Here is a 27,037-nt window from a genome sequence, read left to right as displayed (position 1 = left end):
AAGCTCAAACAATTGAAAATAAACCCAATGAGTGCGAATCCCCTTAATATAGTATTAAACTTCTGGTTTTGTTTTAACAAAAAATTACATACAGATTTATTGCTTTCTTTAAGCTTTTTTATGTAAAACAAAGTCTACCACTTAATTGAAAGTTTCTATGAATTTAATTAGCTGATATTAAATTCTCGAGAAACAAAAAGAAACCCTCGTTCTTGTGAAACCTTTTTTCTAGTTTAAACTAAAATATCTACAAATGATATGAAACAACGAAAGCAAAATCACTTCAACCAGCATCCGAATCGCTTTCCTTGGACACCTTTTTTCCAAGAAAATCCCCAAATCGAATTTCACATGCCACAACCAACTACGAAGCAAAAGAAACTCTTCGCTTGACCAGATATTATTCAATCCCAGTTAGACGCTGGTACAGCTGTTTGATAAAATACAACGGCAATATCTACAATGTGCGCCAAAAAATATGCTCTTTTATTTATCAAAATGGAATTATTTTATCATTTTTCTGTAAAAGCAGGTTCCCTAAGTCATTTATATGTACAGAAAAGTGAAACTAATATATATCAGATACAATGTAGTAATTACAGGCTCGGCACCAGGACACTTTGGAAACCTCAGACCTGTACTCAACCAAAGCTTCTGTTTTAACCTGCCTCAGTGAAAGACATACCATAACTGTATCACAACGAAAGGTAGATATAATCACATGTGCAGAAGATTATTCACAGTAACAGTCACTGAGTGAGTTCGTTGTAAATCCTGCAATCAAATTTATCAACTTAAAATTGCAATTTGGAAAGAAGCACCAACACAGGAATGTAAAGTCAAAGAGATAATGAATTGTTCATGGTTGAAGCAAATATAGAACTTATTAGTCCATGAAATTATTAGCTAAATATGTAAAGTAATATTTTCCAAGCAGCAGGATATTGCAGCAACGCAAATTACACTCTTTTTGTCAATTTACACTCTTCAGGATGGAGGAATTACTTGGATATTTATTTACGAGATATTATAGTTTTTCTTTTTCCTTTTAGGTTGGAGAGTGAGGAATGGGGAATGGGGGAAGGGAAATAGCACAAAGCAAATTTCTCCAAGGAATGTCAACAAGATGGTCAGTTAATGTGGTACTGTAATCGCTATTTTGCGTGTATATTGCACCAGCCACCCAAATAATGGGCATTGAAATATGGACTTACTGCTATTTAGCACTATATAACATAGCTTTCACCACCCTCTTTTACTTAATATAAAGGGACTTTAACTCGCTCGCCCAATTTATGTGAGGTAGTTTGGCTGAACTTGGAATTTAAGAAAGAAATAAAAACTTTTGAAACTTGTAGTCTAAAACACGCCATAGAAATTTTTGTGGATATACATCAGCTCATTAAGGGCAAAATGGGAAGTTTAAAGTTCAATTGTTTCTAAAAATAGAAAGGAACTATTCTTTTTGGGATAGACTAAAAAGGAAAAAAGTATCACATAAATTGGGACAGAGGGTGTAATACCATGTCAAGGGGAATGACAAGGACAAAGATCACAGAACTATGAATTTCTTCATTTCCCCTGCCCTACCATTTATCTGCAAGAACACCAGCCATTCATTTCGTTTTTTCATATCTTTCACTTTTTATAATTAATACTGACGCTACAAGTAGATGCGCACTCCTCCAGGTGCCAATTCCCTTTCTACTGATCTTTAGACTAAACAGAACAGTCAAATGGCTGTAGAGAAAACAATAAATCACATTCGTATTTCATGGGAAAACCTCTAAACAAATGCGACCATACCTCAAGAATAATTTCATCAGGTATGTGTGGCAGCACTTCTCTAACAGTTTCAACCATTGTATATATGTTGGATACATTGTTGTTTGTGGCACGTGAGGGTGTCCTCAAGTGCAACCCTCCAGCACCTCCGACATGCCTCACATTACCTGCGGGAGGGATTGCTGAACTGGAAGTACCAGCTTGAGAGGCACGCATAGACCAAAGGTTCCAGGCAGCATCTTCTAGAGCAGTTTGTGCGTATGTTTCTCCAACAGCTGCGAGATGCCTCATCACTGTCTGAACTCTACCCAGTCCCCCTGATCTGATGCCTGTAGATGGTCCAGCATCATCTAAGCCCAACCAACCTGAATCAATTCCCGAACCCCTGTAGACAGAAAGGAGAGCAAAATTATTGACCACTCTCTGTTTTTAGGTGATGAGAAGATACTGCAAAAGATGACAATTGACAAGCAACAGAGCATCAAGAGAATGAGAAAGAAAATGGCCCATTAGTAAGAGAATTCAATCTATGATACAGATCAGCATTTGTCAAGGACCTCCAATGCAAAGTTTCAAATGCATCATTAATATGCACCAGAAATGCAATAATACAAACAATATCTATCAAGCACTGATAAACTGTGTTACAAACAACAAATGTTCCACTTTTTGCACAAACAAGTGGCCATCATATCACCTTTAAAATAACTGTCAATCACAAAGTAGTTGAGTCGGCTATAAGGATTCCTTAAACTCTGCTATCTTCACTCTTTTCATTCCAATACTCAATAAATTAGGAGTTCCCAAACTAGAGGTCTCTAAATATCGCTTAATCCTAAGACGACATACAAATTTATAATCAAAATAAAAAGACCTATGCCCGGATCTGCTGCAAATGTAGCAATACAACTAAGCCACAATGTCAACTAGTTAGTATCAATTCTATGGATCTTTTGTTTTCCATTTTGTTATGTTTGTTATGAAGTCCTCGTGGATTCTGAAAATTTGTAGATCTCTTCAAACAACTTCCTTCCACGTACTTTTAGGTTTATCCTGTCCCTCTTTAAAACTTTCAATTATCATGGTGATGCACCAATGAACTGTCACATTTGGACGACTAGGTTGTACATGGTCAAACCATCTCAGTTAACCTCTCTATTTTACATCCATATTGCTGCTTTTTTTAATAACCATCTGTTGAATGTAATTACTTCACAATATCCCACAGTGGCCGGTTAATGAAGTCCACAATCTCCCACAGTTGGCTGAAATTCTTGGCTGTAACATAGGATGATTGCCTTCCACTAGGGTCTCCCATTATACTACAAACACAAGTGAACTGCCATCTAAGTTGCTCGGACATGGGTGCGGGTGTCCGACACAGGTGCGGATCTAGATGTCGGATCCTTGAGATATAAGTTCTAAGATTCGGGGAAACGGATCCTAGTATAGATACGGGTGCGGAGATCCAGCTAAAAATAATTCAAAAAATAAAAATATAAAAATATCTCTAAATTATGAGAAATTTTATGGACTTACGTATAACTTGTAAAGTGTGGATTTCTTTATTCTCAAGTTGTAGATAAGTAAAGGACTGATTTCCTAGATAAGATCAGTGTTTTGGATAGTGTGCAGTGACAAATAGCGACGAGGGCCCGCTTCACTGAGGCGAGAGGCGAGAGGCGAGCAGCGAAACGCTCGTATTTTTGATGTGAAGCGACAATTTATACAAAAAAATAAAAAATGATATATATATATATAAAAAAAAAACTAAAAACTCAATAGCAATAATATATTATAAATATATCAATTCAATAAAGCTCTCTGCCTCTGCCCAAACCCAAATTGAAGCTGTGAAAAATTGAAAAACAAAAAAGAGCAGAAAAAAGAAAGAAGAAGAGTAAGAACTGAAGAAGCTCTCTGAACAGAAGAAAAAACAGAGCTTTTCTCAGACTGTTCTGTTGAGTGCAGCAGCAGTGATAAAAAACAGAGCCAAAAAAAAAAAAGAGAAGAAGAAGAAAAAGGAAGAAAAAACAGAGCAACACAGACTCTGTTCTGTTGCAAAACAGATCCCAAAACAAGAAGAAAGAAGAAAGAAGAAAATTGGACAGAGTCACAGAGCAGAAACTTGAAGAAAGAAGAAAGGAGAAGAAAGAAGAAAAGAGATGAAGAGAAGCATACCTGATGAAGAAACTTGAAGAAGAAAGGAAATCGCTGGTCTGCTGTCGACTTGAAGGAGAAAGAGTAAAAAAATCGCGAGCCCTAATTTTTTGTTTTAACAGATCGCTGCTGCCTTCTTCTTCTTTTCTTTTTTGCAAAAAGCGACGCCACAGCTCGCCACACGCTACAGAGACAGAGGCGCTCGCCTCTTTGAAAACGCTACGCCACACTGTAAAATAGCGATGGCAGCTCGCCTCGCCTCACGCTATTAGCGCTGAGGCGAGCGCTATTTACAACACTGGATAAGGTATGCTATTTTCTTCAATTTACCTAATTTTGGTTCTGATTTCGGGAATCAAATTGTATCTCGTCTCGTATTTTCCCGTCCGTCGTGGTCAAAGTACCAAAATTGTTTGACCAGATCCAGTACGAATCCCATACCCACACCCATACTAGTGTCCGTGTCGATACGGGTGCGGGCACCTAAATTGCCATGTCGGAGCAACTTAGACTGCCATCTAGAACAGCATTCTGGAGAAATGCGAGAGGAAGCTGTCCACAGCATTCTGGTGGCAGACTGGTACTTGTAAACAGCGTTTTGGATGTCTTACTGGCTTATACCATGGCATGATTTCCGTTGCCTTATTCTGTAGCCAAGAGGCTAGACAAAATCCGCAGAGATTTCCTATGGCAAGGGAATAAAGAACAAATACTTCTTCAACATTGATAATTAGAAAGTTGTTGTGACTGAACAGAAAGCCGATGGTCTCAGGGTAAGAACTTACAAGTTCAAAATGACAGCCTTCCTCGTAAATGATTATGAAGATTCACAAAGGAGGATCAAGCACTATGAAGAGAAGTCATTGAAACAAGTAAGGAATGTTCTATTAGTGGATAACAAAGCCCCCAACCAAGTATTATGTGATGAATTGGTCATGGAAAATGCTATGGAGAACCAAAGCACCTCTCAAAGTGGATTGTTTTGGATGGGTTACCATCGGAGAAGCTTGTTTAACTCAAGATAATCTACAGAGAAGAGGCTTTTCCTTAAGCAACAGGTGTTATCTATGTGAAGAAAGTTTGGAATCAGTAAATCATCTCTTTATTCACTGCAAAGTTACTAAGCAATGCTGGGAGCTCTTTCTAAATCTTTGTGGTGTCATTTGGGCTATGCCTTCAGATATTAGGAGTCTAATTGATAGCTGGACCATTTGGGCAGAAAGAAAGTGTTTGTTTTGAGAATAAGAAAACAATATTTCTAGTCTCAAAAATTTATGTCTGCATAATTTGTTCTTTTTTGTGTAATAGGTGTTTATTAGATAGTATGGTATGGATCAGTATCTGGAATTTTTGGATTTGTTGGGAAAGATGTAATAGAGTGCTCTCTGTAGGTGCTGTCTGCTCTTTTTTGTACTCTTGTGTACCTTCTTGGTACACTTTTTATTAATAATACTTTACCTTATCAAAAAAAAAGTCTTAAGGCTTCTCTGTATGTCAGGTCACATTAGGACTTTCTAGGCAACACCTATTTTCAGTTGGGAGAAGGAAGGAAGATAAGCTTTTGGCATGATTCTTGGATGGGTCATACCCCTCTCGAACAACAATTCTCGGAAGTCGGACCTCTTTGCTTTGGCTTCCAATTAGGTAGCTCCTGTTGCTGATCATTGATCCAACCAAGGGTGGAATTTTGATTTTCGAAGGGATTGCAACAATTGGGAATATGATAGAGTGCCCGTTTGGATTGGCTTAAAAAAAGTACTTTTTCGGCAGAAATAGCTTTTAAGCCAGAAAGTAATAAGTTGGGGTTGCCTAGCTTATTGCTTTTGGCTTGTTTTAAGCAGTTTTTAGCCTATTTTACGCACTTTATAGCTTTGCCAAACCCTAAAACAAGTTTAAGAAAAGTTTAAAAGCTGATTTGACTAGCTTAAAAGCCCATCCAAACACCTCAAGAGTCTGCTTATTGCTACAAGGAATTCCATCTGTCCTAACAAACAAGACTGTCTATGCTGGAAGGGTACAAAAGAAGAGTTTTTTCTGTCAAGTCATGGTACTCCATTTCTCAGGACACCCATAACACACACACATCTTATCCTTGGTAATCCAATGCTTCATTTGGTTGGTCGGAAGAAATGCTTGCCTCACGCAGTGCAACTTCCAGAAGGGGATTAGTCATATGCAGCATGTCCTTTCTGTGAAGTGCATCAGGAGGATGAAAATCACTTATTTTGCGTCACTTTCCAGCTATGGGACATGCTTCTCGCTCTCTTCTCGGACTCAAATGGGCTATGCCTAGAACTGTTTTGGAACTTCTATAGAGTGGAATATTGGGGACTGAGAAGTATCCTCACAAGATTATGGTAAGCCATCCTAGCACCTATTTGGTGGACCACCTGGTAAGATGAATTCCATAATTTATGAAGACAAACAACAAAATATACTTATTTTTAAGTTCAAATGTATTCGTTTGTTATTTCTTTGGGACCATATGGCAACTGTAATGTCTCTCAAGATGTTGAGGCCATGTTTGACTTTTTAAACTCCTTACATATTCTGTTATAACTAACAGAAGCTAGTTATTGGCTCAATGCTCCAGCACAACCTTGTTGCTGCTCATCCATATATAAAATAATACCTTATCAAAACAATCTGTGAATGCATCAGCAAAATAGCATGCGCTATGGGACCTCAGCTTGCATACTATTAGCTAGCTCATCCATAACTAAGGTAAACGATTAAGGGCTCAAAAGTGAATCCTTGAACTAATCACACAGCTATAGGAAAGTCCTTTATAAGACCACCCTACTTCTCACATTTGTGAAGGCTCCTTCACAGATATATTATCACATTTATATATTTTGTATGAATTCATTTCTTCTCCAACACCTATATATAGTGGCATATGGGGTAAGAAGCAGTTACCAACAATAACACAAGAAAACAGACCTCCAATCACTGCTTTCAAGAGGGTTGTGCGTTTGATTGCGGGAAACTTCATTTGGAAGTGCATGACCAGGAAGATTCAACCGATCAAGCCCCATACTCATCTCACGAGCAAGCAGCTCGTCACCCCGAACATCTGCAGTATGAGGATTTACCTCATTCTCGCTTCTGCCTATAAACAACGGCTTCCGGCAAGTGGGACATGAATAATTTTCAGTTAAGCCTTGATCTAACCTGTAATTATTTACCATGTAAGTATATGAAGTTTCTTGATAAGATTGCAATTTACACTACCTGGTAAACATTTCAAGCAATAAATACAGGCCATACCAAGATCTCAAGCATGAAAGATGGAAAAGATGATTACAAGATAGCTTTTTCGCCTTTGCCATTGGTTCCTGTTGTTATCCAACATATCAAAGGCTTATATACATTCAGAGCAAAAAGAATAAAATGAAACAAAACGAAAATAGAATAAAAACAAGGAAGCTATAAAGAGGGGGAGGGAGATACCCTACAAATAGCGCATTCATCATCATAAGTCTGTAGCTCTTCCAAAGTTGCATCAGGAAGTGCACCATGAAGAGTGCCCAATGCTATTCTCAGTTTAATGAACCCTTTGACACGTTTTACAATAGCACTCAATAAAGCCTGCTCAAAATGAACTAATTTTAGTAACACTGCATGGACAAACTAAACATTAGATAGAAGAGGGCAACAGAGGTATTTGAAAAATTATGAGATTACATTAATTCATATAGATAGATATTTACACGGATATTTAGGAAAAGAACTGCATCCACTAGATGAAATGCCATGCCATGGAGCCACCAAATGTGCACATAATGAGCGAGAGCCATCAACAGAGTCATCATGTCTAGGAGAAAACCCATATTCCGAATAAGAATGCCTTTCCATTCCCCAAATGAGCCTGTACGAGGTTTACAGGAATGAGATAGGAGACTGGAGATGGATGAAAACATAAAAAGAACCATTATATCTTACTCGAGTTAATATCCTAGATACATCAGTCCTGCATGAACAGGGTATGGGGAAGACGGATAAAAAGTGTTTCAGAGCACAGACTTCACATGAAACAACCCACAGAAGTCAGAACAGAAGCAGAAAGAAAACTTTGTCTGCATCCTCCAACTGGATATACATTCAGACTAGCTCAGCACTAATGCACATATACCCTTCATTAGCTATGAGTAGGGTGCATTTGATTAGAAAAACTTCCAAATGAAAGATAACTTCTCAAGTAAATGAACTTAGCAAAATCATATAAGTGGAATATCTCATTAGTACTGATAAAGAGTAAGGCAGGAAAAACAAAGAGGATCAAACTCATTCAGAAAAGGATCAATATGTGTGTGTGTGTGTGTGTGTGTGTGTGTGTGAGAGAGAGAGAGAGAGAGAGAGAGAGTGGAGAAAACATTTCAAAAGAGGGTCGATAAATCAAACAAAAATCTCAAATGCAGAACATTGAATAAAAATCCACTACAGTACGGCACGGTGCATCTAAAATAAATCACAGAAGCTCATTAATCAATCAACAAGACCACCTACAGAAAAAGTTACCAGAATACAAATTACCTGCAGCAGATATGTCAAAGAGCTTGGATATTCGGCTATTTGAAATATCATTTGCCGAGTCATGGATATATATGTCGAGCAACTGGAATCCATGAACAAGAATAGCCTATAGAGAAGGATTTGCATACAAAATGCAATTGTTAACATGCTTTTGAGAAGGTCACAAAACAAAATCAAAAGTGCATTGCGTATCTAAGAGAAGTAGAAGCTATAACCTTCTTATGTACAGTACCTGAAGCGTCTCAAATGCAATGCTAAGAGGCTCAAAGAACAATAACAAAAACAAGGATGAACTTATTGTTCTATATACAACCAGGCACACCCTCATCCTGGAAGAGAACAAAGAAAAGTGTAGTTAGAAAAGTCGTAAAAAAGACCAGATGGTGTACTTGAAGCACGTTATATGTCACCCAAGGAAAGCAACTGAAGATTTGGTTCCAGTATAGAGAGTCAAACACTCAAACATCAACATTGTTCAAGAAATACCTCTCATGATTTCTAAAAGGGACCCTTATGGACCACGGTCTCTTATTGTTCGATCATTCATTCAGACACACCTAAATTTTTAGAATACATACTCCAAGTTCTAAAAAGAATAGAAAGGGCTTCGGAGAAATGCACAAAGATGCAAATCACCAATTCCAGGCATCCACCAAGGAATGAAGGTTTCGAAAACGGAAGCAGAGAGCTGAGGGAAATGGATTGAAAATGGATTCTCTCAGGAGCCAGAGTGTAGGGAAGTCCAGCCTTATTGAGGGCTTGGTGTCACAATAGGTACCCCACTAAGAGGCTTAACTCTGGATGCTGACCTGCCTTTGCTGTTTCCTTTTTTACTTACACAACATTATTCATGTTACCAAAGCAATGATCTAAGCAAGAAGGTAAAACATAGAGATGAGTTCCCTTCTACAATCATACAACTAAATCTTTCCCATTGTGCAGTGTTATCAAAGGCAAAAAGTAGCAAAAAATGCTAAGCTCCATTAGGGATCTAAGGCAATTAAGAGAAATTTAAATTAAAAAAACGAATTAAAACTATTACAAGTAAGAGAAATATTTATTGTTTAGTATCACTTCTTCAGGGCTACTCTCCGTTGGTGATAGCTAAATGCCTTAGCACCTTGGTGGCTGCACCGAAGCGCCAGTTAAGCGAGGGGAAGCACTCAGCCTGTTCTGCACCTAAGTTCAGGCCTTAAACGTGCCTTATGCGAACCATTGGTAATATTGCAATTGTGTTAGCAGATTCAATCAGACAAGCTTCCCAATGTGGTTTTCCCTCTTCCGGCGCTCTTCTTCAGGTCCTCAATCCCGGAGCTAATGCTACCACTTGTGTGTTAGCATATAGTAAAACAGATTTTCCAAGTTGCTATATACATGGAAATGCATTATCGGGTAAGGAAATCATTCTAAAAGTTGCATTCGCTCTAATACGGTGCTACTCAAGAAGGATAGCCCACTGGACTAAGGCCTCTTTCTCCTTTCCTTCTTTTTCCTTTTTCGTTTTTTTTTTTTTTTTTTTTTTGAGAATGGTAACATTTTCATATATATTTCATTTATCCTTTTTTTTCTTTAAGATTCTAGAGTCTTCCCAACCAAACAAAAGCAACACTAGAGAGAGAAGGAGAAGGCAACAAAGGTTTCTACAATGGGAAAACTCTCACCTATCTGCAATCTCCATGGAGGCCACATCACCCTTTTTTTTTTCCTTTTCTATTCATTCTTCTTTTAAGCCTTCCAATAGTTCCTACCTTCCGATCTTTCCCTTGTCCATCTTCCTCATCACTCGCTGGTTCTCCTTTTCATTCTCATTCTCGGATTTGCAGCAGTCTCTATGCCATCTTAAAGCTGCTTCTCCCTTTCATTCTCCACTTTGCAGCAGTCTCACTGCTGACAGAATATATGGTATCAATCAACTCAAGAATGGATCACTTTCGAAAAAGGTACTTTCAATCACGAAATGACTCTACCGAAGGTCAGACCTTGACCTAATAGAGGCAACACTGGTGGTTGAGGTTGTAGGAGGAGTTGAGCGAATGAATCTGGTAAGAATATTCTTCTGTTTTCTCTAGTCAAAGACCGGCATGGTTCTGAATGTTGGCCAGTCAAGAATTATCATATCCAGAAAAAGAAAGTAGCATAAATGAGGATGTTGAGATGGATGTGCGGGCACACTAGGCTGGATAAGATTAGGAATGAAGATATTCGGGTGAAGGTCGGCGTGGCTCCCATGGAGGACAAGATGCGGGAAACGAGGCTTATAGCCTGTTTGGCCAAGCTTTTTTTTGGGCCAAAAGTGTTTTTTTCCAAAAAATAAGGTGTTTGGCCAAGCTTTTAGAAGGAAAAAAAGTGCGTTTGAAGAGAAGCAGAAGTAGTTTTTGAGAAGCAGAAAAAAAAAAAAAAAAAGTAGCTTCTCTCCCAAAGCACTTTTCTGAGAAGCACTTTTGAGAAAAATACACTTAGAAACAGTTTTTAAAAGCTTGGCCAAACACTAATTACTGCTCAAACGTGTTTTTCAACTTAATTAGCCAAACACAAACTGCTTATCACCAAAAGTACTTTTTTGAAAAGTACATTTGAGAAAAGCACTTTTCAAAATAAGCTGATTTTAGAAGCTTGGCCAAACAGGCTATTAGATGGTTCGGGCACGTGCGGAGGAGGAGCTTAGATGCCCCGGTAAGGAGGTGTGAGCGGCTAGCTTTGTCTGGTATGAGGAGAGGCAGAGGACGGACTAAGAAGTATTGGGGAAAAGTGATCAGGCAAGACATGGCGCGGCTTCAAATTTCCGAGGACTTGGCCCTTGATAGGAAGGTGTGAAGGTCGAGCATTAGGGTTGAAGGTTAGGAGGTAGTTGAGCGTTTTTCTACTTCGTACTGGGTGTGGGGCTAGCCTGATAGTGTTTTGTCTTAGACTGCTAGTGGTTCATGTTGTGCCCATACTACTTCCTCGTGTTCGTAGTATTGTGCCATCGTTACTGTTTATTGTTATTGTTTGTCTTTCTACTTTCTGGTTTCTACGTTGCTGGTATTATCTTTCTGGCTTCTGTTGCTTTTACTGATCTACTGTCTATTTTCGTCTTCTTGAGCCGAGGGTCTATCGGAAACAGCCTCTCTACTCCTCCGAAGTAGGGGTAAGGTCTGCGTACACACTACCCTCCCCAGACTCCACTTGTGGGATTGTGCAGGGTTGTTGTTGTTGTTTCTCTAGTCAAAGACCATGTTTTGTCTGAACGAATCCTGGATGGATACCATAGCTACACCAGAATCATAACATGCCGACACCCATCAGCGGCAAAGACAATACACATACAATACCTTCTATATCCTAAAAACTAAATATGGTCTTAAAAGAAAAAAAGTGGCCTATGCCATTATATAATGCACAATAAACAGATTTAGGTCTAGGAATTACCAGAGTAAGTTGGCAGAGAAAACCAGCAATAAGGCAGAATACACACGGAAGTATGTCCAGGGAGTAGCTGAAGGAGAGGCATTCAGTCGTTCAAGTCGATCCCTAGCTAAAGCTTGAAACATCTGGGCAAACATATATTTAGATTTGTCCAAGATTAGACGCTCAAAACCCCAACATTCACAAGCTTAGAGAAGACAGCAGTAGATACCTTTAAAAAGCAAAGAACAACGAGCCACGTTGACCATAGGCCTGCCTGATACAGCGTTGGTGGAACTACCAATGGAAGAAAAGTTCCCTGGAAATAGTTATCAGTGGACAGAAATACTAAAACACTTCCAATATAACTATTAGAGAAAAACATGAATGCGATAATTACTTCATTGACTTCATTAGTATAAAGTTTACACGTAGAGGACAACATGAATGTAGTAATGACTAAGCTAGCAAATGTAAACATGGATCTGTAAGTCTCAAGCACTGAGTTAGAAATGCTCTAGATCATTGCAGAGAAGTGATTCAGAACTCCTGCAGTTGCTCATCAGTGAAAAATCGCCATGACAAGACATACACAATCAAGCCAACAGTTTAAAACAATTCAAAGACTATATGTTGCATTAAAAGCTTAAAAAAAGCACAAACTTCATTTATCAAAAAAAAAAAACAGAATATATCTTCAAACTTAAGCTTTCTTAATAAGAGAGACACATCAAATTCTTGAACTTGGAAAATTTCTTCCTTCGATATCATGTTGTTGGATTTCAACATGTAGTAATCTGACAACAGTGATATTGATGGTTACCCTGTAACCTTTGTGAACATTCCGGGGCTTATTTGAAGAATGATTAAAAGCAGACATCTCAAATTGGAACCAGACATGGATTGAATAATTATCCTAAAACATCAAAAGTTTCCAATATAAAATAAGAAGAAATCAGAGAAAGCTAAAATCATCAGAAGAAATTGAGATCTTCAACTCCTGAACTTAGAACACTCCATGATATTAAAAAAAAATTGTTATAGATAGCAAGTCCAAGTCCAACAAAATAATTGCATGCCGGTTCTCCCTACTTTCCTCGGGCATATATATCTTGGAGCTATAACAATTCTTACAGTGCACTATCTTTAGTTCAATTCATTGACAAGAAGAACCCGCTGGATCAACTACTGGGGTATTGCATAGCAAGGACAGAGAGGTGCTAACCTAAGTTGCTCAGACATGGGTGCGGGTGTCCGACACGGGTGCGGATCTAGAGGTCGGATCCTTCGAGATGTAAGTTCTAAGATTCGGGGAGACGGATCCTAGTATAGATACGGGTGTGGGGATCCGGCTAAAAATAATTCAAAAAATAAAAATATCCCTAAATTATGAGAAATTTTGTGGACTTACGTATAAATTGTAAAATGTAGACTTCTTTATTCTCAAGTTGTAGATAAGTAAAGGAATGATTTCCTAGATAAGGTATGTTATTTTCTTCAATTTACCTAGTTTAGATTCTGATTTCGGGAATCAAATTGTATCTCGTCTCGTATTTTCCCGTCCGTCGTGATCAAAGTACCAAAATTGATTGACTAGATCCAGTACAGATCCCATACCCACACCCATACTAGTGTCGTGTCGATACGGGTGCGGCACTTAAACTACCATGTCGGAGCAACTTAGGTGCTTAACAATCTGAACCAGGCTAAAGCTCAGTCTATCACCATCTTTAGTTCAATTCATTGACAACAACCCAATGGATCAACTATTGAGATCTCCCGTAGCAAGGACTGAGAGGAGCTAATAATCTTAACCATGCTAAAGCTCACTTCTTTCAACAAGTTATCAAGAAATTGGAATAGAGCTAGTTTTAAAAGAGAGGCCTTCATCCCTCCCCCTTCCTAATTCTTTTTAATTTCTTTGCATCAGGTGCTCGTACTCACTTGGCTCAGCATTGCTCCAAGAAAGAAGGGAGAAGAGGTAACTATCACACATCAGCTTACTTAGTCCTCATTTGTTTGCACTTAATGCACGTCTGAATCTTAATTACTAAGTGCTGCCACCGCCTACCATTATTAACTACCCCCACCGCCTACCGTTATCACTACCACCACCATCCTCAACCATAGCTGCCACCACTACCATCACCCACCATCCCCACCACATCATCCTCAATCATAACCATACAACCAACCACCCCATCATCATCAACAACCATAGCCGGTACCGCCCGCCATCACCTTCCTCAATCACAACCAGCACCACCACCACCTACTACCATTTTTAACTATCACCACCACCATCATCATCACCATCCTCAACCATAATCGCCAGTAACTACTACCTAGAACCACCACCATTAACCAAAACCACTATTAACCACCGCCTCTAGTCGGTATTCACAAGCACCTCCGTTAGCCATCACCGTCACCAACTATCATATTTAAAAAAAATTATATTTTATTAATAGAATATTAGATTAATTAGTATTTTATTTGAATTTTATGTTTATTAATTTTTAAATAAAGATAACTTTTACAGAATTTTATGTTTGTTGTTGTTTATTAATTTTTAAATAAAGATAACTTTTATATATTCAGATGTTAAAAAAACAAACAGTTTTAATCATTTAGTATTCAGATTTTAATACACATCTTAATCTCAGACGTGTATTCAAATTCAGATGTCTTAATCTTAATACACATCTTGATATTCAGATATGTACTCAGATTCAGATGTCTTAATCTTTAAAAAAAACAAATGAGGCTTAATCATACAAATCAATGTTATGACATAATATTTTGCATGTCATTTAAAGGGGCCATAAAAAGTTCTTAAAAAGTAAAATCAAATGAGACAATGCCAACACTATATGTTGCATAACTCTTCTTAAGTCACAGAGTGTAGAGTTTTGAGCCATAATGATAGTCCTTCAACAGGGAAAGAAAAGAAAGTGAAAGTTCATCAAGGTTCTACACACCACCTACTATTCATATAACTAAGATATTTACCTTGGAAATAACATAATTGATGAGGCGCTCAACCAGCTTTCGTATTTCTGGTGAGTGCAAATCTCCAAAGAATATTGTCTGCAGAAAGCACAAAGATTGTTGACAACCAAATCTATCTGAGAAAGACGACCCAATTAAATTTATAGCTAATACCTTAAAAGTTGTAAAAAAAACTTGTGTTGTAAAAGGTCTATAAAAATTTAAAAAGGATTCGGGTGCACAAAGAGATACCTATTTTTCCCATGAACTTCCACTAGAAGGTCCTATTTCGAATGTTCACACCAATATTCAGAGACAAAGCCATTGCATGCATAAATGTCCAAGAAACTTACAGAAGAAATTAAAAGATTTGATAGCCATTCAGTAAGGCTGAAAGGGTGTCCTTTTCTTCTATACTGTTGTAGTACCTTCTTGGTACTTAATCATTAATAAACGCGTTCTAACTCAGCTACTTTGGCCTCCTTTACTTCAGTAGACCTACTTCTAAGAGTGTAATTAAGGTTTCTCTCTTCACATATGCACGAAAATCTGAATTTGTCCTTGTGATTTGTGCTGAGAAATAAATCAAAGTAGGATTTTCATCTCCTATTTGATCACACTATTTCCTCTCAGAATTATTTAGGAATCATCTACAGTTGAGTCTATACTTAAGTTTCTCTCTATCACATATGCACGAAAATCTGAAAATTTGTCCTCGTGATTTGTGCTGAGAAATAAATCAAAGTAGGATTTTCATCTCCTATTTGATCACACTATTTCCTCTCAGAATTATTTAGGAATCATCTACAGTTGAGTCTATCCCTCCACTCTCTCAGTGGTGCTAGTTTATATATTACTTTATTTCCTTCCCACGTCCATTAGTTTTGGTAGAAGTGATATATCTAAGGCTTTACCTCAAGCTTCATAATCACATTCTTTCTCTTGAACAGGAAAAGAAAAAGAATGTGATTATTAATGAAGCTTGAGGTTAAGATTCTTTTTTCGTTCTCTTATAGCTTTCAAAGGCTTCTCCATCTACTGTTGTTGGTAACAACTTCTTTTTTTTTATGATGATTGTTGGTAACTTCTTACATCACTCTCTTTTTGATTTAGCGCTTTGCATCTCCTTACTCCACCACCATGATTCTTGTGGTTGAGGTCTTAGTCTTTTAGACACGAACTTCATTTTCTACTTTCTTAATGCAACTTTTCATTTACTTCCACAGGCTCCCTCCTTCAAAAGCTTGTCCGTGAATACTACTTGGTTTGAGCCTTTTAGTATCGACTACCATGCTCCACTCTTTCACTTCACATCCTGCCAGTTTGTCCTATATGGTTAGGGCTTATCTGGTATAACCTGGTAGTCCTTACATGTAACTGAGTCACTTATCCAAGGATGAATGAAGTCTACTTGGCTGTAATTACATTTACATTAAAACATCCTCAAGTGTGATTCCCCCTTTTCAAAAGGTGTTAGCTTAAACTAAATTATAAGCTAGAACAAACACTAATATGGTCTTCTTTCCTTCAATCTGATTCCATAACCATGTCCCTCATGTACAAATAATAAATTGTGTGCATTTGTCAAAGGGAAAACAACAACTAAAAATTATCCACAGGTATACTGAATAGAAGGCCGAGCACATTATAATAGAATGAGTACTATTTCCTGATTTACTCCGAGCTTTTTAAAAGCAAGACTGTTTAATATTTCCCAGCCCATGGTAACAATATCTGTCATCACCATTAAGCTCAATGTGCAAAGAACAATTACCTTAAGACACAAAACCAGTAGGATAAATACGTTAACTGCCAAATTGGCTCCCAAAGCAATTGTGGTCTGTGAACCTAAAAGAGTCTCTAATGCACGGCTTTCATTCCCAAAGTTGATAATGCTCTCCCCAATGAGCCCATCTGATTTTAGTTTCTGAACTGAAATTCCCATCCAACACTGGAGTCCAACATAGCTCAGAGCAGTGCAGAGTGCTGAAATTGACAAGTAGCTTACGCCCATGGCAAATAAATTTATTTTTTTCAAGACAGAAAGAATCCCAGAATTTCATTAGAACCAGTAAGCATGACCATTTGCCCTCAAAATTGATTGCTGCAACTTAATATACTGCAAACAGTCCCTCAATTCTGATGGATAGTGAAACTTAAAGCAAGAAACCTGCATTAAAAGCAAAGAAATTCAAGATTATTTCCACAATAAAACAACACAAAAAGGGGCAGAAATATCATCATGTATCAACAAATGAAAATGACATGCTGACAGCACACTAAGTATCAGAATTTTTAAAGCTTATAGTTCACCCTCACAAGTATCTTCCCTACTCTTTTCTTTTCTTTTTTTGATGACCGAGAAATTCGTCCGGGGCAAACCCCTCACGAACCGCAGCCTTCGAAACTCGGGGATAATGGGCCCGCCCCTCTACCCTTCTCCACTATCTTGCCAACTCTTTCTTATTTGTTTTTTCATTTGGGATGGTATTGAAAGATCCGATTTGTGAAAGTCCCCTACTGACGGAACCCCAAAGAGTTATTTGTAAGCATTGGAAGAAACTGGTTCATAAGGAGCAGAATCAATATTGAGGATTCATATGCCTACCCCAAGTAGTATCGGGTTAAAGCTAAGTTTTCCTGGGGTTGTTAAATGGTCCAACTAATAACTCTGGCAATTTAACAGTTTCACTGAGCAGATACCAAACCTTACCAATGGAGGAACCAATTCTTCTATTCAGAGAATCAGAGAAGTCAACAATACAATTAGCATCTGTCCAACACAAAACCCTAGAACTAGCACGAGCTAACAAAAAAAGCTAAAATCTTCTGTGCACCAAAAAAGTGCTAAGGAAAAGTAAAAAAAAAATCGAAGAAATAAAGTAACACAATGATCTAAATGAAAAATTTAGTGAATAGAACCGCTGAATTGGCATCTCTATATACAAAAAATGTAAAAACATCAACATTGACATAAAAATCGGAAGAATAACGAACCTGTAAAGATCTCAGACAAAGATGAAAGCAGAAATCTTGTCGGCGAACTTTAGTCTGAGATCTTCAGCTTCATGTCAATGGATCAGCTTTTTGCGGGAAATAGATGTCTGACAGAAACAGCATAATTTAGGTTATTTAGAAATGTCTTTGCAGTGTTATTTTATCGAGAGTCGTTTAAATATACGACTCCTTGTCCTAGTCTTTACTACTCTTATTCCATCATTTTGTCCTTCCTTTGATTTTATTTTTCCTCTCTACTTTTCTTGATAGACTGTTCAGTATTGGGTGCTCAATTGTTTTCACCCCATTTTTGTTGATTGAAATAAATCTTTCAAATTAGTTTGATTAAAACGTTTACCTCGTTTTGATCCCTACAAAATAAGAGTTTAGGCTTTTATGCACTAAAGCGTAAAAGTTATTTGTATAATAAGATAATAGGTAATTGTTTACCCATAAAACGGTACAGTTGAATTTATACGTGGTTTCTAGACAGGTGAACTAATTTGATCCTGAAATAATATAATAATCAAAGAAATACACAGTACTTAGCCTTGGAATGTAGATGAAATAGCAAAGATAGTGATTCCGTGAACACGATTTCCGAACACAACAATGATGAGATCAGAAAGCAAGAGAGTGAAATTGTTGAAATTGTATAAAGTTTTGTATAGAATATAGTATATGTTCTTGCCAGAAATTCGTGTTTACAATGGTAACTGAGCTCACTATTTATAGTTATGCCTAGGGAAAAGGGTCCTAGAATCATGCCCTCCTTTAATGCCAATTATGAGGGCAGTAGCGAAGCCAGAATTTTGGTTAAGGGGTGTCAAAATATATAAAAGTAAACATACCAGGAAATTAAAGGGAGTCAATATATAATATATATATATACATATAATTTAATTATTTTTACCTATCTACACAGCGTATTTTTTTCGCGAATGGGTGTCATTTGACACCTCTTTCCTATAAGGTGGCTCGCCATTGTATGAGGGTCATTGATAAAGATATAACGTTGAGTGTAAATGTCAAATTCTTTGTAACGGATCGTCGCTCTTAATGCTGTAGAATATTTCTTAGTAAATACTACCGGGCGCAGAGCATTTAATACATTTTTATGAACGTTATATGTTCTGGTGACAAGCGCAATGACTGTGTTCGGTCTTCAGCCATTCCATCTCAGATTCCACGTGTCCTCCTTTTAGTCAGTCACGTGTCATATCATATTTTACCTTATACAGATAGTCCCCATGCTTTCCGGTGACATAACTTTGTGTTACCGGAAAGTTGGTGGAAACATCTTTTTGGCGGGAATTACTATAATTCCCTCTGAAGGTCTCTGACGGTTGATTAGACGCACGTCTCTCCGCATTTAATACCCCGAACACACGTCATCCCATGATTCAACACAGCTTTTTCCGATTATCGAGGTATTCATGGCAATGAATTTAGCCGCCAAAATTTTACTTATACGCAACTTTCTTTTCCTTTGCGTTTCACAATTGCTCGAGCTTCTGATTTGCATCCTTATTTTCAATCCTTTTTCTAATTTTCTTCAAACACAAACTCTTTTACCTTCTTCTTTTCCAATGGCTTCTTCCTCCAAACGTGGTGGTTCTACAAAGAATAAAAACAAAACTGAGGATTCCGTTCCTCCAACAGTGGATTCCATCATCCCAAGAAGGCTTAGTACTTCGAAGGATTTTGAAGAGAAATTTTATACTGCTAACCCTCGTACATGGGCTGTTAGTAGGTACCCTTCTTCCATTTGTCCTTCCAGTATTCCTGCTGTGAAGGAGGACTACCACTACATTGAGTTGGAAATTATCGCTCCTGATCTATCGGAGCGAGTGACCCTTCCCAAGGAAGGTTTTACATACTTTTTCACGTATCCCTTTACGTTGGGTGCATTTTCTTTGAGCGGAAAGCTTGATTCCGTGATTGCGGAGTTTTGCCTTCGCTATCAGGTATGTTTGGCACAGGTAAGTCCTTCAGTGTGGAGGATGATCGCCTGCCTCCGACGCTTGTGTCAAGAAACTGGGGAGGAGCTAACCTTCGCTCATGTGATGAATCTCTATTCCCCCAAAATCTTCCGCGAGGGAATGATAAACCTTTGCAAGCATGGCCATCATGCTTTGTTATCTAGCATGGATGATGACAACGACCGTGGGTGGATGGAACGGTTCGTTGCAGTTGCCACCAACGACATCATTCCGACAACGGCTTCATCCTTTCTGGTTGCTTGGAACCACACTCGTAAGTTCTTTGTATAATATTCCTCTTACTAGATATTCTTCTATGGCCGTATCATCTCTTCACCCTTTGCATGTTTCAGCAACTCAATGGCTCCCACCGGTGGTGGAAGGTTTGAACTGGTGGGTTCAGAAGATTTTGGACATTACGATGCCCGAAACTCGTTTGTGGAAAGAATTGGCCCTTAAATACGGGTGGAAGGCCAAAAATCATGGTAACTCTAATTTACCTTGCCTCAATTTTTGTATATGAAGCACTTGGTTGAACCCTTCTGACTTTGTTCATGGAATTAGGTCTACCTACGGGCTCTGTTGCTGTCCCCGAGGAGGACGTTCTGACTGATCCTACAGATGCAGCGAGGCTGCTTCAGGAAGCACTTACTCGAACAGGTATCTCCGGGCCTGTTTCGGGTGCAAATACTTCTTCACGGAGTCCCCGACCGGAGGATAAACAAACAAAGAGAAGACGCTCCTCCACGACTGGGGAAAAGAATAAAAGGGCAAAGGTTGATGCCCCTGAATCATCTCCGGTGGCGATGATGACTGGTCCTTTTTCTGGGCCGGTCGTAGACACCGTGATGATTAATGAAGAAGTTGTTGATAAGGGAGCTTCTTTACACAGAAGGCGATGATCCTCATCATCTCAACAAGATGCTCGACCTATTGAGATAGTTACACCAACTGAAGATGATGTCTCGGCACTTTGGGGAGAATCTGATTTGGTAGAATATGCCAACTCCCATTTTCGGGCCCCAATTGTTGCAACCCGTGCTACGGGGCTGAGTACCGGGTCCTTGCCGTCTTTGGTTGGCAAGCATCAAATAACCAGCACTGCATTTGATGCAGCTGCTTCTCACTCCTCAACTCCATCAGCTTCATCTCCACCTTCACCAACACCAGCAACTGCTACATCATTTCCATCTTCGTCTACACTTCCACCAACGGTTGCTACACCATCTCCATCGGCCGCACCTGACCATGAAGAAGGTGTTCCTCTTACACAGTCCCAAGTTCATGGGAACTTGGGGCAAAATTATGCTGCTACTTCTGAAGATCCACAAAGGAGGAGGAACATCACTCTTTCGGTCTCTATCGGGTGCAACCTGCTATCGCGGTCGGTGGAGCTTGCTAATTACCTGAAGCCTTTGGCTTCAGAAAAGGACTGGGAAAAGATTCAGACACTCTCGGGAGAGTGTTTGTTGAACAATGCTATGCATAACGCCGCATCGGTACATTCCTTCCTTCCTCTGTTATTTCTTCTACTTTGAACGAATGTATTCTAAATTTCACTTCTTCTTATTTTACAGGCCAACTTTCTTGCTTCTGAGGGCCTTCAAAGGTTGATTCGTGAGAAGGAAGAACTTACTTCTGAACGGGATCAGCTTTTGGCGGAACGGGACTAGATTGTTCTCCGCCTCTCGGAACTGGAAACTAGGCCTGCTGAGGCCGTTGTTTTGGAGACTCGTTTGCAGCAAAGCGAGCAAGAAGTGGTAACCCTTAGCCAAGAAATTGGGCCGCTGAGGGTTAATTTTGATGAGGCCAAGGCCAAATGGGCAAAAGTCCAGAACGTTGTTCTTGTTGGAGCCGACCGTGAGGCTGCCTCCGCGGAAAGAGTGATTAACTTGGAGGTCGCCTTGAACTCTAAAAGTGAAGAGCTTGCTACTGCGGAGGTGAAACATGCCCAGCTAAAAGAGAAGTACAGGAAAACCATTGAGCATAATAGGCTCTTTAGTTCAACTGTCCGCGAGCTCGACGTCAGCCTCAAATCTGCTAGATCCGCCCAGAAAAACCTTTTTGCCGATGTTACTCAACTCAAAGAAGAACTCAAGCACCGAGCGGCTTCCCTCATTGTTGAAAAAACATATTTTATGTATAGCATGAGGAGAAAAACCTTGGAAGAGACCAAAGCTAGTATTATTGACATTGATGCCGAAATTGCTAAGGCCCGAGAGCTTGAGTTGGCTGCAAAAAATGGACTCCCGGTGCAGTCTGATGCTCCAGGTTCTTCTGATTCCGGTTTTGAGTTTTCGAAAACTGAAGAAGGATCGGAAGGCAATGAGGCCGAAGACCAAACTTGGGAAAGCGTTGAGCCATCGGCGGAACCACCTACCCTTCCCGGCAATGCGGATACTTCTCTTCCTCCTGACTCCGAAGGCACTGTAGTCTAGCTTTTTTTTTCTCCCCATTTTGTACTTGTAACGTTTTGGCATGTTCTTGTAAATAAAGATAATATTTTTTTGTTCAAGTGTCATTTGAGTCTTACTTTCGTTTGAATATCTATGCAAGCCTTTAACTTTTGCACTTACTCAAGCATTCTGCGCATGTTGTTCAATTCACGCTTTACTATGTGTAGTCTTGGATGCCTTTTCTTTGAAGCATTTTGGCTTCGAGTATTATCTCTTTTACGTGAGGTTTTTTATGAATATTTGCGCAAGTTTCCCTTTAATGTGAGGGTTTCTATGAATATTTGCGCAAGTTTTCCTTTTGCGTCCTTTTCATATACGACTTCGGGTGTATTTTTCCCCGATGGCATTTTGAATTTCGGGCATTGATTCTTCCGGAACCAACCCTTTAACGTGAGGGTTTTTATAAGAGATGGCCCTCTTATGTTTACGGTGCTCTTAAAGATGATGTCTCATGTTTATTACGACACTAACATTTGAAGTACTTGTTTAACTTTCAAATGACAAAGTTAGTTCATCGTTCAGACAAGAAACAAGATAAAAGCAAAAGGATTTCATTTTATTCCTTCTATTTTCAGAAATTACATAAGCATTTTGCTATGCAGAAAAGAAATTGTCATTACTTGTGGCCATCTTATACAACTTGTTTCTACGGGCTGGCTGCGCAGTCCTCGGTCCCGATGATGCATTTTATTTTTGGATTTTCATTCTTGGTTGACGTGGCAGTCAATGTTGTCGTATCCTCATATCATTCCCCCTACTGTTCGAATGCGAAGAATGCAAATTCGAACACTAGAAGTCTTGTATCTTCGAGTGTCCCACCAATGAATTGCTAGGTAATCATTCACTCGGCAACATATCTTGTTTCCCCTTAGGAATCCATGTTATCGAGCAAAATAATACCTAACAGTCCTCTGGCGGTTTGTGCCCGTGAACGTTCGGGTAACCTCTATTCGGAACTTCCCGGTGGGAATTTGCTATCGAACCAAAGATTACCTAATTGTCCCCGATGGGAAGCTTGTTCGTTTGCCTTGCTATCAAAGGTCTTACTGTTGTTGTCTTCGTAGTATGCTGTTGGGAATTTTCTATCGAACCAAAGATTACCTAAGGTCTTGTTCGTTTGCCTTGTTCGTAGTATGCTTTCTATCGCTGCCTCATTAAAAACTTTGCTAGAAAAACCCAATTGGGAAAAAGAGTGCAACACATACTTCCTATTTGAGCGTCGTTCATCAGCAATAATATCTTTTGAGGTGTGCCACGTTCCAGTTGCTGGGCAATTTGTCCCCATTCTGGTTCTCCAACTCATATGAACCTTTCCCAGTGACAGCTGCAATCCGGTAGGGACCTTCCCACGTTTGACCTAGCTTTCCCGCGTTGAGCTCCTGTGTATTTTGTGTTACTTTCCTTAGAACCAAGTCTCCTACTTTGAAAAAATGGAAGTTGGCTCTTTGATTGTAATATCGCTCCATCCTATGTTTTTGAGCTGCTATTCTCACATGCTCCAAGTCCTTGCGTCCCTCGAGTAGTTCCAAGTTGATTAGTATTGCTTCTTTGTTCGATTCTTGATTTGTCTGAGAATATCTCAAAGTGGGTTTGCCCACCTCAACCGGAATCAGGGCTTCAACACCGTATACGAGGGAAAAGGAGTTTCTCCTGTACTTGATTTGGCCGTTGTTCGGTAGGCCCATAGAAGTCCGGGCAATTCTTCGGGCTATTTTCCTTTTGCTGCTTCTAACCTTTTCTTGAGGTTTTGAAAGATCACTTTGTTTGTCGACTCCGCTTTACCGTTTGCGCTCGGATGATAAGGCGAAGATGTGATTCTCTTTATTTTCAAGTCTTCGAGGAACTTTGTAACTTTTGCACCGATAAACTGTGGCCCATTGTCGCATGCTATCTCTTTTGGTATTCCGAACCTGCAAATTATATTTTTCCACAGGAAATCTACCACTTCACGTTCTCCGATCTTCTGATAAGAACCTGCTTCCACCCATTTAGAAAAATAATCAGTCAAAATTAAAAGAAACCTTACCTTTCCGGGAGCCGGTGGCAGCAGTCCGACGATGTCCATCCCCCATTTCATGAATGACCATGGGGACAGAACCGAATGTAAGGGTTTTGCCAGTTGATGCACTAGTGATGCATAGCGTTGACACTTATCACATTTTCGTATGAAATCTTTGGCGTCTTGTTCCATGCGAGGCCAATAATATCCTGCCAGTACCAATTTCAGCACCAAAGACTCTGCGCCTGAGTGATTGCCGCATATCCTTCGTGGAGTTCTCTCATGACATAGTCAGCTTCTGACGCTCCTAAACATCGGGCCAGCGGGCCTTGGAAAGATTTTCTATACAATTGACCTTTCCTGAAGCTATAACGTGCAGCTTTGGTGCGTAACGCCCGTGATGCTTTGAGATCGTCGGGCAACTTTTTGTGCTCGAGGTAGTTGATTATTTTGTTTCTCCAGTCCCAGATCAGACTAGCAAAATTCACCTCATAGTAACCACCTATATCAAGGACTAAGCTCATCAGTTGTACTACCGTTCCAGACTCCAGTCCCTTTATTTACGTTGATGAACCTAAGTTTGCTAATACATTCGCTTCTGCATTATCCTCTCTCGGGATATGAGTGATTGACCTCTCACGAAATCGTGCCAAAAGAGTCTGGACCTTTACCACGTATTGTTGCATACGTTCTTCTTTGGTATCAAAGATTCCGTAAACCTGATTTACCACTAGTTGTGAGTCACATTTGATTTTGATAACCTCGGAATCAAGTCCCCGGGCCAATTCGAGCCCTTTAATCAAAGTTGCATACTCTACTTCATTATTAGTTAAAGGGATCATGCTGATGGCTTGCCTTAAGGTTTCCCTCGAAGGCGTGATTAAAACTATTCTGAGCCCGGACCCTTTTACGTTCGAGGCTCCGTACGTAAATAAGGTCCAAACCCCTTATGTCGATTCCGACACCATTACTGCCTCCTTGGTTGCCGGAGGCAGCAGTCCCAGACTAAAAATCGGCCACGAAATCAGCCAAGAATTGTGACTTAATTGCAGTCCTAGGTTTATATTCTATATCGAACTCGCTCATTTTGACGACCCATTTGGCCAATCTGCCCGAGAGCTCGAGTTTATGAAGGATGTTCCGCAAAGGGAAAGTAGTCACCACAGCTATTGGGTGGCATTGAAATAGGGCCTCAACTTCCGAGCGACGACTACGAGAGCTAAGGCCAATTTTTCCAAATGTCGGTAGCGAGTTTCTGCCCGTTAAAATTTTGCTAACGTAATAAATAGGAAACTGTGTACCTTCATCCTCCCGGACTAAAACCGCACTTATCGCAACTTCTAAAACCGCGAGATAAACTAGCAATATTTCGCCTTCTTCTAGTTTCGAGAGCAATGGAGGGCTTGACAAGTACTTTTTCAGGTCCCTCAAATCCTACTGGCACTCCGGCGTCCATTTGAAATTGTTCTTCTTTTTAGCAATGTAAAGAAGTGATGACATTTTTTCGACGATCGAGAAATGAACCTTCTCAAAGCTGCTAACCTTCCCGTGAGTCTTTGGACTTCTGTCACGTTTGATAATTTGTTCGGGATGTTGTCTATGGCTTTAATTTTGTCGGGTTTTACCTTAATTCCCCTTTGTGAGACCAGAAACCGCAGGAACATACCCGAGCTGACCCCGAATGCGCACTTTTCGGGGTTAAGTTTTGTGTTATGCTTCCTCAAGATATCAAATGTTTCTTGCAAATGCTTAAGGTGGTCACCTGCATTCAAAGATTTAACGAGCATATCGTCTATATAAACTTCCATGGTCTTTTCTATTTGCTTTTCAAATATCTTATTTACGAACCGTTGATAAGTGGCTCCGGTGTTTTTCAACCCGAAAGGCATTACATTGTAACAATATGTACCGAAATTTGTTATAAATGAAGTCTTTTCCCGATCTTCCGGGTTCATCTTAATTTGGTTGTACTCGGAATAAGCATCAAGGAAACTCATCAGTTCGTGCCCGGCCGTGGCATCAATCATTTGATTGATATTTGGCAGTTGAAACGAATATTTCGGGCACGCCTATTGAGATCTTTATAATCTACACACATACAAAATTTATTGTTCTTCTTAGGAACTACTACTACATTGGCTAGCTAGTCTGGATATCTTACCTCTTTGACCGAACCGATTTTAAGCAAGCAGGTTACCTCTTCTTTGATGAATTTATTCCTGGCCTCGGCAATAGGGCACTTCTTTTGTCATACCGGTAGTACGTTGGGATCCAGACTTAGCTTGTGCACAGCTATTTTCGTCGGGATACCTGTCATATCCTCGTGCAACCATGCAAAACAATCAGCGTTAATTTTAAGGAACTCAATAAAACCAGACCTGAGCTCTGGGTGCAGTCCTATTCCCAAGTGAAATTTTCTTTCTAATAATTCTTCGAATAATGACACTTGCTCTAGTTCCTCTGTCGTAGATTTCGTTGCGTCCGTTTCTTCTAGAACTTGGAAATATCTCGGCACCTGATATTGTTTTGACGATTCTTCCCCTGGAATAACCTCTTCTAACTCAGGAGTATGTGTCAGTTCCTGTAATTGCTATGCCGCTGCTGGTTGGTCATCTCTTATCTGCTTGATTCCTTCGGGCGTTGGAAACTTCAGCAATTGGTGATACATTAAAGGTACAACTTTCATCTCGTGTAACCATGGCCTTCCTAAGATGATGTTGTATCCCATATCACCATCCACTACTTCA

General features: G+C 39.4%; 1 protein-coding gene across 1 annotated transcript; it reads right to left on the bottom strand.

The window, feature by feature from the left end:
- Positions 1–465: 465 nt before the first annotated feature.
- Positions 466–18,089, bottom strand: LOC107770352 (E3 ubiquitin protein ligase RIN2). Its single transcript, XM_016589655.2, has 13 exons — positions 17,854–18,089; positions 16,631–17,026; positions 14,878–14,955; positions 12,098–12,184; positions 11,890–12,011; positions 8,714–8,810; positions 8,482–8,587; positions 7,659–7,816; positions 7,399–7,536; positions 7,216–7,283; positions 6,889–7,119; positions 1,807–2,170; positions 466–774 (listed from the first exon to the last, which is right to left on the bottom strand). Exons 2-13 carry the CDS (start codon positions 16,868–16,870, stop codon positions 718–720), a joined length of 1,746 nt encoding a protein of 581 aa, XP_016445141.1. The 5' UTR covers positions 16,871–17,026; positions 17,854–18,089; the 3' UTR covers positions 466–717.
- Positions 18,090–27,037: the final 8,948 nt, after the last annotated feature.

This window comes from Nicotiana tabacum, chromosome 13, assembly GCF_000715075.1.
Source record: "Nicotiana tabacum cultivar K326 chromosome 13, ASM71507v2, whole genome shotgun sequence".
Lineage (NCBI taxonomy): Eukaryota > Viridiplantae > Streptophyta > Magnoliopsida > Solanales > Solanaceae > Nicotiana > Nicotiana tabacum.
The sequence above is the reverse complement of the archived record's forward strand: the minus strand, read 5'-3'. Positions and strand labels throughout refer to the sequence as shown.